The following is a 13,022-nucleotide window of genomic DNA, read 5'->3' as shown; positions in this document are numbered from 1 at the left end:
TAGGACTTCGGTATTTTGACAAATAGTGGCTCTCTTGAGCCAGATTTTCATTACAAAAATGTTTGTTCATGCTTAATACAAGGAACACACTGTCCTGTACATTTTCTAAATGACTCAGTAGATGTTATGGCTCTTATAAGTTCTTATGTTTTCGTCTTTTTAAAAAAGCTAAAAGAAAAAAAAAAACTGAACATACCACCACAATAGCTTATCTTGTTGTTGCTGTTATGTGCTGTTGAGTCGTCTGTGACTCATAGCGATCCTATGTACAACAGCCTAAAACCCTGCTCTATCCCTTGCTGATCTTATTGTCTCCAACACGCCAATCTTTATTACCCCAGTGACTGAATCAATCCATCTCATTGAGGGTCTTTTTCTCCTGCGCTGTCCCTCCACCTTCCCAAGAATGATGTCCCTCTCCAAGGACTGATCCTGCCTTGTAACATGTTGAAAGTATGTCAGACAAAGCTTCAGAATTCTTGCCTCAAAAGAGCAGCCTGGCTTTACCCTCTCCACGATGAACTTGTTTGTTCTCCTAGCAGTCCATGGTAGATTCAGTACTCTTCTCTAGCACCACAGCTCAAAGGCATCAACTCTCCTTCTATCATTCCTAATCATTGTCCAGCTCTCTGATGCATAGCAAGTGATTTCGAAGACCATAGCCTGTATCAGGCACACTTTAGTCTCCAGACTGACATCGTTGCTCTTCAGTATTTTGGAGATGTCTCTGACAGCTGACTTTTCCAATGCAATTCGTATTTTCATTTCCTGGCTGCTGGTACCAACACTGTTGATTACAGAGCCAAGCAAACTGAAGCTGTCAGTAACCTAAATATCTTCATCATCTATCATGATGCTGCCAATCGGCCCAGTGGTGACAGTCTGTTTTTTTGATGTTGAGCTTCAATCCATATTGAAGGCTGCAGCCCTTGACCTTCAGCAGCAAGTGCTTCAGGTCCTCCTCAGTTTCAGCAAGCAGGGTTGTGTCATCTACATAACGCAAATTGTTAATGAGTCTACCTCTAATCCTTATGCCACACTTCTCCTCATAGAGCCCAGCCTCCTGGATAATCTGTTCTGCACGTAGGTTGAAAAGGTATGGAGACAGGACACATCCCTGGCATACACCCATCCCAATTTTGAACCATGCAGTGTTTCCTTCCTCTGTTCTGATGACTGCCTTCTGGTCCAAGTATAGGTTTTGCATAAACACAGTCAAGCAATCTGGGATTCCCATCCTTCTCAGAGTCAGCCATAGTTTGTTGTGATCCACATCATCAAATGCCTTATCTTAAGAGAATGGGGACAGGGGAAAGGGAAAAAGCTCAAATCAAGGCATGCTTCCTGAGGGGTGGCAATCTGCAGGATCTCATAATGTGCACACTATGCGTTGTGTCCACTTTTATCTCTTCTTTCTGGCTTTTGTCTTGTCTTTTGTCTTTGTTTTTCTTTTTGCCTCAGAATCTTATTTTCCCCCAAAATTTGTAAACTATCTTGTAAGTAAGTCAACCAAACAAAATCCCAAAATCCCTGCCAGCCACCTGATTCTGACTCATAGCAACCCTATGTTGTTAAGTGCCTTTGGGTTGAGTACAACTCATGGGAACTCTCTGAGCAACAGATCTGAACTCTCCCCTCTCGGGCACCATCTTTATCATCCCGGCACGTTTGAACTCACTGCTGTTTCAGTCCATCAGTGTTTCAGTCCATCTCACTGGGAGTCTTCCTCTCTTTCACTGCCCCTCAACCTTTCCTAGCTTGAGGTCACTTTCCAGGGAATAGCCTCTCCTAGTAACATGTCCAAGGTACGTGAGACAAAGCTTCAGCATTCTTGCCTCCAAGAGGTGCTCTGGTTGCATTTTTTCCAAGACATATCTGTTTGTGGGATTTTGGGCTCTTCAAGGAATACTCACTCTCCTCCAACACCACAACTCAAAGACGTCAATGGTTCTTCTGTCATTTGTATTCGTTGTCCAGCTTTCAGATCCATAGCAAGTGATTGGAAAACTAGGGATTCCAAGTGTGAACTTTATGGAGCAGACTGCCACATCATTCTCCCAGTTTTGAACTACTGACCTTTTGCTTTACAGCTGGGCACTTAAATGACTGTGCTGTTAGGACTCCACAAATGGATCAAGCATAAATTAGTTAAGCAGTACCTAAATGTTCTGAGAACAAGACTGGAGATGCATGACCTCTCTTGATTGCTTGACAGAATTTGTAAATAAAGTAGAATGTATGAAGAACACGCTGTGACCATAAATTTCTACCTAAATTAAATCAGTACAATTGAGGGCAGCTGTGATCAAATCCACAGAGTTTAAATCTGCAAATTTGTTTTCCATATTTGTCTTTCCTTGTGCTGAAAATAGGGGGATTAAAAAGCTTCTTACTTCATGGTGTTGGATCAAGAAACGCTTGACATCACAGGCTCAGTATTTGATGGTAAAAGTCGAAGTCCTTGTGGGAAACCATTTGAAACGTGGCCAACGTGAGCCCATCTCGGCTTATCAGTCTGGGGTTTGATATCTACTCATGGGATGTGTTTATTTACATTCTCTGAATTATTAGCTTGGTGATCTATCTTTCTCCCGTGACTTCAAGTGAAGACATTTTATTATACATATTTCAGTGTCTAGAGAATTCCAGACTAGTGTTCTGCCTGTTCACTTGCTGTCAGCTCTACAAAGTGAAGGAAGAAACCTGTATCAGCACACACTGTAGGCCTGAGGCCTAGAATCTGCACTGCATTCTAGGCGCCAACTTGGGTTGAATGCTATCATCCTAGATTGGGGAGGTCTTGCCCTGCCACTGGCTCCCTCCTTTTTTAAAAAAAATCCTGCAAAAAGAGGATAGAAAATGAGCAGTGTCAAATGTCTATGCTGCACTCTAATACGAGGCAGAGGACTGCACGTCTGTGTGCATTTGTGTCAAGGTGTGTCTGCAAGAGGACTCAGGAAAAACACACGTTCAGGTACAAAAGCAAAAGTCAGTTGCCATCTCCTGATGTCTAGAGGCCACAGTCCTTGGTAAGCATCTTGGTCATTGTCAGAGGTGCTATTTTCCTTTATGAAAATTATACTTGGAGGTTCTTGATTTTTAGATCACCTGGAATGAAAGTTGGGTAAAGCCACCACACTGTGCAATTGCCTGAAATGAAAGCCTAGACCACTGCCACCAGCTGCTTACTCCACAGCAGAATCGTAATAATTTGCATTAGGCCAAAATATTACATTAGATTTCCATCCCTCAAAAATTGCCACAGAATTGCCAATGGTTAAAAGTGGTCATTATCATTGAAAAACAAGGAACTCATGCAATATTATTCAAAATGGGTGACCCTGGAGGACATTATGCTGAGTGAAGTATCTCAGTCACAAAAGGACACATACTGCATGGTGCCACTGCTGTAGAACAGGACTGTCACCGGGGTTGGGGGGAAACTGAGAAAGATGGGTTCAATAATGTATACTGCACTGAAACAGATGAGGGAGAAAACTGTTTAAAAGGGATATGTGATTAGATATTTTTGTCATGACAGGTGTCTAGAGCGAAGGCTGCATGGTGGAGTGGACCTGGGGGAGGGTTTGTAAAACAATGAAAGAATTTTTGTTTTACAAGAGGGTAGTGTACTGGGGGGGAGGGTTGGGAGGCGAGGAGAGTGTAACTATGAATGAATAGAAATCCAATTTTTAAAAAAGTGGTCATTATCTCATTTTAATATATATGGGGTGGATCTGAGGCCAGACCTTGCCTGCCATTGAAGTAGAGCTAATTAGTCACGTGGTTTCACCTTGGTTTTGTTGTTAGGTGCCATTGAGTATGACTCATAGGGACTTTCTGAACAACAGATCTGAACCCTGTCCTATCTGTGCCATCCTCACAATCTCTGACATCCTCAAGCTTGTTGATGCAGTTGCTATGTCAGTCCACTTGCTTGAGGGTTTTATGCTCCTTGACCATCCCTCTACCTTTCTAAGCGTGGTGTCTTTCTCCAAGGAATAGCCTTTCCTAGCAACATGTTCTAAGCATGTGAGCTGAAGCTTCTCCATGGTCCCCTCCGAGGAGCACTCTGGCTTCACATTCTCTAAGACACCTCTGTGGGTTCTTTTGGCGGTCCATAGAATCTTCCGGTTCACCTGTGATATCTTAAAAGTACTAAGCCAACCTGGGAATTCTTATTTCTCAGGGTCTAGTTTGCCCTCTGCTTCTCATTTACCTTCTCATGCATCTTTCGCTTTCTATGCTCGTACATCTACATGTACCTATTTATGGACATGTATGTCATCAATGACTGTTGCCTAAGATTGCTTATTTGGCTGTGTTGTCATAAGGCATCAGTCCTTGGAGAAACACGTTATGCTGGGAAAAATAGAGGATCCTGAAAATAGAGGAAGGCCCTCAACAAGATAGACATAGTAACTGCAATGATGTACTTGAACTTGCTGCAAATTGTGAGAATGGGCCATGATAGGACAAACTTTCAATCTGTTATAAGGTTTTCCATAAGTCATAGTTGACTTGAAGGCATCTAATAACAACAACAAAAATGTTTATTTGAATTGTTAGCAAACCAGCATGTTTGGTTTCATTGGCTCAGCAATATTTCTTATGTATCACAAATGCCAAACAGTGTATTAAGCAATAGAGATGGGAAATTATGAAAACATAAGCTCTCAAATGGCTTATGGTTTGGTGCAAGCACGGACATGTTAACAGATGAAAGTCACTGTAATTTCATCTCACAGAATATGGACTATCTTCAAAATAAGCCTACAGTGATAGGCTTACAAACTAACATAGTCCAGAGAGCTGTGCTGCCCACCCACAGAGTGTACACTCTGGAGGTTCAAATATACCAGCAACTCACCAGAGAATGATGGCCAGTCTCTGCCCCTGTGACTTACAGACTGGACAACTCAATGGAAGGTCAGCTGAATCAGTCTGCCTCAACAATAATGAGAAAGTGTGAGTGAATGAACATCCGAGACAGAAGGACAGAGAGCATTTTTCTTAGAAAAAGCAGCTTCTTTTAAGTACCATTCTCAAAACTCTCATACAATGCTTTTTTCTTCATTTCACTATTGACAAGTACATCACATAGTCAATTAAATTTTTTTTTAAAAAAAGAAAAAGACTAGTTAGGATCCTTGTAGTTGCCCACATGAAAGGTGCTGGTGGTTTTAGAAATACTGAAAATTCCCAAACCAAGTATATTAAATATATCTAAGTATCTTACTCCTGAGTCCCAACACTGAAAGTATGTTCAGAGGTGGACTTTCCTAGGAATAAAATTACTCTTTCTCTCACTGGGGGGGAAATTCTCCTAACTGTTGTTATTGCCACTCCAAATAAAATTGTAGTTCCATTACTGAGAAAAAAATGGAGCAGATGGTTATTGGGTGGCAACAGAATTCTCTGCTACATGAAAATATGAACAAAAGGCTTAAACAATATTAATAATAGTAATAATAATGATGATGCTAAGTCTGAAACTTTAGAAAATTCTTTTTGGGGGGAACTCTGAAAATGGGTCTTGAAGGATGAATAGGAGTTTGTTAAATAGCAGGAGCACCCCAAGCAGAAATAATAGCTTTTGAAAAGCATAGAGGGATCTGGTATTTTAACAGCAAGTCTAAATAGTCTGCAAGGTTTTTCTCTTATTGTTGGTAAATCTTAAATTAACAGTTTTACTACTTTCAAATTAGTCATTCTTTAAAGTCAGCAATGAGATATGTAAATGATAATTTGTCTAATGTGAGACATTTTAACTTGGATCAAAATAAGATCATTTTATCAGAAGATAAAGTGTTCCATATTTTCCTCCACATTTTTTAAATAATTGAGTTAGAATATTTTGGCACCTTAAAGAAGAACTGAAGCAGAAGGAGGAGGGAATATGGCAGGGAGATGTTAACCTTTGGAACTCTGAAGTGAAAGCCCAGTTCAAACTGAATTGTTTGTATCCTGGGGTCCAGAAACCTTTGCTTTGTGCTAAGTCCTGACTCTAACCACATGAGCTTTAAAGTATGTCACCCCTTCTCTTTATCTGTTCCTAAAATGATGTTCTTTTGAATCAGTGGAGCTGGATTGTTCTTTTCTGAAGATGGCTGTGGAACCATAAACAATTGTTAGGCTAAGAAGGAGGTTTTTATGGCTACTTTCTGTGCAGCTTTGGTGACCTGGTGAATAAGGAGTTGTTCTGAAAACCAAAGGCAGGCAGTTCGAAAGCAACAGTTGCTCCTGAGAGGAAAGAGTGGTCATCTCTCCTCATGTGATTAAGAGACTGACCAGTGGAGAGTCAGCTGTGAGTTGGTTCCAAAGATATGTCAACAAACATCTTTAGAGATATCAGAGTTCATGAAACTTTTTCCAGAGAAACTTAAATCGTTTAGAAACTTGAGAATTCTCTAATTTAAAGAGTAGATCCAGTAAGGCGTGGGATGCCCAAGAAGAATAGATTGTCCGATATACTTCCTATTGTGACCTTCTACAAACTGAGTAATTAGTGAGATTTAAAAGTCATTATTGTCCTGTCAGAACTGACTCATCACTGACCCTCCAGCGAGTTTATAGAGGTTGTAAATCACAAGGGAGGAGCTTGCCCATTTTCCTCCCACAGAGCGGCTGGAGGATTTGAACTGCCTGAGAAGTGGGGCCTTTCACCTAGCCACACAGCTGTCTAGAGACTACTCCACCAGAGCTTCCTTATGGCGGCTTAGTGGTAAAGACTTGTGCTGTCAGCCAAAAGGCAGGCAGTTTGAATCCACCAGCTTCTCTAAGAGAACGAGATGGGCAGTCTCCCCTCCTGTGCATGAATGACAGTTTCTGAAAACCTGCTGAAAGGCCAGCTATGAGTCTTTTCCAATTAAGAACGGTTAACAAAACAGTAATCTAAATTAAGATTGCCATGCTTTCTCAAAATATTTAGTCCTGTTAATGTAATCAAATGCCTTTAGCCTCTTAGCTCTTTTTTTTTTTTTTAAATTCCAGTTAGCTTTGGTTTTTGCTTATTTTCTACTGATTGGTGTCTAGACTCCTGATGACATAGTGCTAATTGAAAGGTTGACAGTTCAAATCTACCAGCTGCTCTGTGAGAGAAAGATGGGCAATGTTCTCTAAAAGGACATATCACCTTGAAAATCCAGTGGAGGGTCTTCTTGGGTTGGATGTGAACTATTGCCAATGGTGATGATGGTGGTGGTGGTTGTACAACAAAAAGGGGCTGTGGCATGATTAAGTATTAAACGTTGAGTTCTAACCAAAAGATCATCCCTTTGGACCCACCTCAGTAGCCCTGGTCTGCAGAGAGCTGGGCTGTTTACCCAAAGGTCAGCAGAGGTCCGAATCCACCAGCAGCTCCTTCAGCACTTTACACCCTCTGAAAACCCACTTGTTGGTTAGCTGTGAGTTGGTTCTGACTCGACAGCATTGAGTTTTGAGGAGATTTTGCCTCTCCCTATTTCCCTTTCCAGGAAAGTCCTCTTTGACTTTATAACTAGATCTCCTTTTCCTTGCTTCATGCTGGCAGGGCACCATGTATCAGTGCTCTTGGAATTTATCAGGATTATCATTTAGTGTTTATTTTGTGTGCTTGAATGGTGCCTGTTTCCACCACTATACTCTAAGTCACAGGAGGAGTGTGCTCATACCTACTGCAATTCACCCCTCCACCCCGTGTACCTACCACAGTGCCTGTCCCATGACAAGTCTTCAGTGAAGGCTGCTTGTAGACATTCATATTTCACATTGTATTTGGAGTCAAAGAATGAATAATAGACATTAGCTCCTGTGGGACCATCCAGAGAGAAGCCTTTTGAAAAATAATCCTCCTGTGCTTACATGAAGGCACACCAAAGGGGTCTAAAGCCTGCACGTGCTTGGCTGTGCATGACTGCAGCTTGGATGGACTCTGAAGCAGCCTCACTGCAGCCTCTGAATAGATTGGGAGACCGATATTGAACTCCAAGGACGGAGTTGGCTTGGCATTGCACCCCACTCGAGGACCTAGCCCCACATGTTCCTAACATCCTGATTTCAAGAAAATGTCCAACTGTTAAAAGATTGTTGCTCTGGTTGTTTGTTTTTAATTTTGAAAAATGCACATTACCACATTTTAAAAATATAACACTTATATAACACAATGCTAAATAATTGTATTGTTGAACTTTTGCCTAAGCATGTGTTTGCAATTATTAGAGCCACAAAAGGGAAAATCAAGCCTCAAAGAAAGGTCACATTAAGAATCAGGGTTTTGAAAGACAGGAGGGATTGTGAGGGCTTGGTGGAGACAAGTCCCTTCAAACGTTAGTCCATTGTCATTTTATTTTGTCAAAGAAGTAGTGGTGTAATATGGGAATGGAATAAGTATTTTAATGCTGCCTCTAATTAGAACAACTTGATGCAGTTGGGATTTGATTTAAAAAAAAAATCCAAACTTTAGAGAGGAAAGAGTAGAGATCCAGAAAAATCTGTCCACATACTTTTCAAAGGCTAGTGATTTTTGTTAAGTTCAGCTTGGACTAAGTGTAAAGGCTTCATCAAAGGTATTTAAAGCTCAGCTGCTTATTAGCTTAGTGGCCTTGGACAAGATGTGGAGCCTTAGCTGTAAAATGGGGATAATAATAACTTGGCAAATGTTTTGACAATCAATGAGATATTTGTGTTGTGCCTGGCACAGCACAGGACCAGCCAAGTGGCAGAGTTCTCACTGTGGGTCATCTCTGCTGCCCTCCCTGCCCACCTGCTCCCCCTCACAGATTATCTCCTAACCTTGTTTCAGTTAGCTGGTTCTCCTTTCCTCATTGAAGTGATATCTGGAAGAGTATTTTCATTATCATTCAACAAATATTTATTGAGGGCCTACTATTTGCCAAGCTTTGTTCTAGTTGCTGGGAATACAAGGCTCTCGGCATGCAAAACTTCACTCTATGCCAGTTCTAGGCTAGGAAACAACATATTAGGAGATTATTCATTAGGTAAAAAGACTTATGTTTCCTGCTATACTTTCATCAAGGTTGTATTTTTTTTCCTGGCTTATATTAATCATATTATTGACAGTGAAAAGCATTTTTTTTTAGTTGAGGCTGTTACTATTGTTATGTGCTGTAGAGTTGCAACCAACTCAGAACTAACCTTCCAGCAGGTTTTCAGAGGCAATAAGTTGTGTAGAAGGACCTTGGCCATATTACTTCCGTGGAACGGTGAGAGGATTTGAACCACTTACCTTTGGGTTGCCAGCACAGTTCCTTACCACATTAGTTAGAAGCCATCGTGGTGCACTGGTTCAGTGCTTGACTTCTAACTGAAAGATTGGCCACTTGAGCCAGCGGCTTTGTGGGGGGAAAAAAACTGACCGTCTACCCCCCCCCCCATAAAGATGACAGCCTGGGAGAGCCTATGGGGCAGTGCCGTTCTGTCCCATGGAGTCAGTGTTATACAAAAATTGCTTAGATGACTCTCAACAACAGCTTCAGTGATGGTTCGGGATCCTTCTCTCTCCTCATTCTCTTTCACTCTTGTCTCTCACCCTCCTTTCTATGTGTACGTGTAAACTGTAAGAATGTCTTTATCCACATGACATTTTTTTTTATAATTTAGGTTGTTTATTTTTCATTTCAATGAACATCTACAGAGATTTTGGGATTCCATTCATTCATTGTTGCACCCTTCTCCCCGCACAAACCCCTTCCCCCCCCCCCCCCGTTTGCTCCTCTCCTTGAAAAGCAAAAGAAAAACTCCCTCATTGGTACACAATCCCCCCCACACACCTCCCCAAACCCCACTCCCTACCCCCAAATATAATCCACTCTGCAACCCTCATTGCATACTCCTACGATAAAAATAATGCCCTAAAATATAATACTTTTAGACTATTCTCTCCCCCATAGACTTCAATGCCGTAAACATATTTCATCCAGTTTTTCTCAGTCTTACCCCCACCCCAATGCCAGCCTCATTCTACAACAGTGGCACCATACAGCATTTGTCCCTTTGTGACTGAGATACCTCACTCAGCACACATTACATTTTTCTTTCTTAGCTGGGCTCTGATTCCAGCGGAACTCGGTCCTCTTCATGGGAAGTGTGCTCTGAAGGTGGCGGAAGGAGAGGACCTTGGTGGTGATTGGCCTCCCAGTGGGTCTTCACTGGGTAGGCATCCGGTTGAATTCACTTCTCTATCTCTCTCTCTCTCATTCTCTCATTAGATTGTTGGCTGTGATCACCAGCTGGGAAGCACCGCCAAGGAAGATAACTGTGGGGTCTGCAATGGAGATGGGTCCACCTGCCGACTGGTCCGAGGGCAGTATAAATCCCAGCTCTCTGCAACCAAATGTAAGACAATCACAGAGACGGGTAATATAGACTTACTTATAGACAGGTGCCCCTTCCCTGGCCTACCTCAGGCTCCACAAAGCAACTTCGGAGTAACACTAACGAACACCGGGCTGGTCATGTTGTGGGAAGTATAATGGCCCCAATTGTAAGTTCTGGTAGCCTAGTGTAAGGAGCTGTGCTACTAGCCTGAAGGCACATGGTTCAAATCCACCAGCTGTTCCATGGGAGAAAGATGGGCATTCTCCTCCCGTTAGATTTACTACTACTGAAAAAGCACTGGAAGGTCACCTATGGGTCGGTTCTAACAGGACAATGCATAATGACAGCAATAATTTATAGCTGGAGCCTATGGCCTGGGCCAGGTCACTAGTTATAACCCCAAGGAGGAAGTTTTCCTTTTTAAACATTGTCAGAAGTAGACAAAGCATGACTCGAGATCCACCCTACCTGCAAACACGGGGTTTGTCAACCAAAATGAAAAGAGACTGTATCCCAGCTTCTGCAGGCCTCGTTTATGATCTGCTGTGCCTGGTGGAATACAGCAAGAGAATAGCTGAAAAGAATAAATTCACACAAAAAAAGAATAAATTCACTCCTCCAGTTGTGAAATAGCCTGGTCTCCATTTTATCATTTTCATCAGTACTGACCACCAGTGCTTTCCAAATTAGTGTTAGGCCGTGGCTATGGGAAGCTTTTTAGTGATTTTCGTGGCCTAATAGCCAGAGTCTGTACAGCAGTATCTCACTTAATCCTTAAAAGAGCCTTCTGAGCAGGGGACTGTTAATACCTGTATTACAGATGAGAGAACCAAGACTTAGCTGGATTAAGTGAGCAGCTGTGAGTCACACAACTCTAAAGTACTAAAGCCGAGATTTAAGCCCAGCCTCTGAGGCCAGAAGCCAAGCATGTAGCCATGCCCAGTCTCACCGCTATACAGACAGCTTCTGAGGGAGTACGTCTCTAAAGCAGGCAAACGGACCAAAAGCTCAAGTGTCTACCTGTTGCAGGTGAGACAGTCGAAGGCGTAGGTCCTCATGATGCCTAAATCAACAGTAGAGCTACACATGAATCCAGGCCATTTTCCAATTCACTGTCCTTTGTGACACCCAGTCTTAAGTACACCAGCAGTTCCGTTGTTGTGTACCATCAAACTGGAACCAAACCATAGCCGATGGCCCAGTGGGTTTTCAGAGGCAGTAAATGGCACAGGAGGAGATTACCCATCTTTCACCTGTAGAGTAACTGTTGGATTCGAACCATGTACCTTAGTGCTGGTGGTGTCATTCCTTATCGCTAAGCCATCAGAGCTCCTAGACAGACATAAGACAACCTTTTCCTCAAGGAAGGGTCCCTGGGCTGTGCAAAAGGCTAAGTCCTTCACTAAGGTTAGAGTTGGGGTTCACTCAGAGGCATCTCAGAAGAAAAGCTTGATGATTGGCTTCTAACAGGGTAGAGCCTTGGAAACTCTGTGGAGGCCAGTTCTGCACAGAAACGCAACCATGAGTTGGAATCAACTTGACGTCAAATGGTTTGGTTTCCTTGTTTGGTTTTTCTGTGGTAGTGTACTCAGGGCAGACATTCTTAGAATTATTTTGGCCTCTTCTGGCATACCACCTCCATAGTTTGTCATTTTCCAGAATTCTTCAGTGGATCCTTGAGTCTCTCTGTGCGCCTCCCCACTGGCTTGGGGAGTGAGAATGAATGTCACTACAGAGTGTAGTTGTGTTCTTACTTGTTGACTGCCTGGAGGGAAAGAATTTGTGTGTGGGAGACCTGTGTCATTAAATGGACATGTGGGTCAAAAAGCAAGGCAGATGCAACCTTTCTGGTGTGCCTCAAAGAGAGCTCTTCAGACAAGAAACAGGAAAAGGCAGCCTGCCAGGAGGACAAGCCTCTGGGGAAGAAAGGGAGCTAAGGAAGAAAGAAAAAGGGTTTTTAAACACATGAAAAATTGGAGGTGCCAGTTTAAGGAACTGTACGTTCTAACTCCCCTGGAGGCAGTGAGAAATGGGATTGTGTTTAAAACATGACTCTGGCAGATGGAATGAAGGATGAGGTAAGTTTGACATTGATATAGCGCATTCAGGCAAGATCTTTTCTTTTTTTCCCTTTGGCCATGTGTGTCGGTAGCTTCTTCTATGAGATGAAAAATTAAAGGAGTTAGAAGATGGAAACCAGAGATGGAGAGAGGCATAATTCTCTTGTAAATCTCAGAAATCATGATCAGATACTTGGAAAAAGTTATATTTAAAGAGTCCCTTTAAGAGCTCTTTAAGGGATATTACCAAAGTTTAAATTTTCAAATTATTCTTTATACATAATTGAATTTCTGTTGGGCACCAAAGGGTTGGAGCCTGAGGCCATGATTTTATAATGGGCATGGTTTCTTCAGTCAGCCTCTTGGCCGTACCTTCTGCTTTCAGAGAAGAGCTTGAGGGTAAATATTCCTTAGGTGAAATTCATCTCACCCACCTCTGACTAAGTGATCCAGGATTGCTATTGTTGTTAGGTACTGGGGTCAGTACGACCTGTAAACAATAGATTGGAACCCTGTCCTTTCCTGTGCCATCCTCAACCTCTCTGACATGCATCCATCTCTCTAGATCCATCTTGAAGTACAAACACCGTGAGTGACAGGATTATATCCATACGCTTACAAGGAAGCCCAGTGAATACCACTATC

General features: G+C 42.3%; 1 protein-coding gene across 1 annotated transcript in view; it reads left to right on the top strand.

Moving 5' to 3' along the window:
* Positions 1–13,022, top strand: part of ADAMTSL1 (ADAMTS-like 1) — a 431,835-nt gene that overhangs the window by 132,659 nt on the left and 286,154 nt on the right. Inside the window, exon 5 of the mRNA XM_006881351.1 lies at positions 10,209–10,335. Within this exon, the coding sequence (XP_006881413.1) occupies positions 10,209–10,335 (127 nt within the window). The remainder of the gene's footprint in view (positions 1–10,208; positions 10,336–13,022) is intronic.

This window comes from Elephantulus edwardii, unplaced genomic scaffold (assembly GCF_000299155.1).
Source record: "Elephantulus edwardii isolate Elephantulus edwardi_28Jun2011 unplaced genomic scaffold, EleEdw1.0 scaffold00014, whole genome shotgun sequence".
Lineage (NCBI taxonomy): Eukaryota > Metazoa > Chordata > Mammalia > Macroscelidea > Macroscelididae > Elephantulus > Elephantulus edwardii.
Note: the sequence above shows the minus strand (reverse complement) of the source record. Positions and strands in the feature narration are given on the sequence as shown.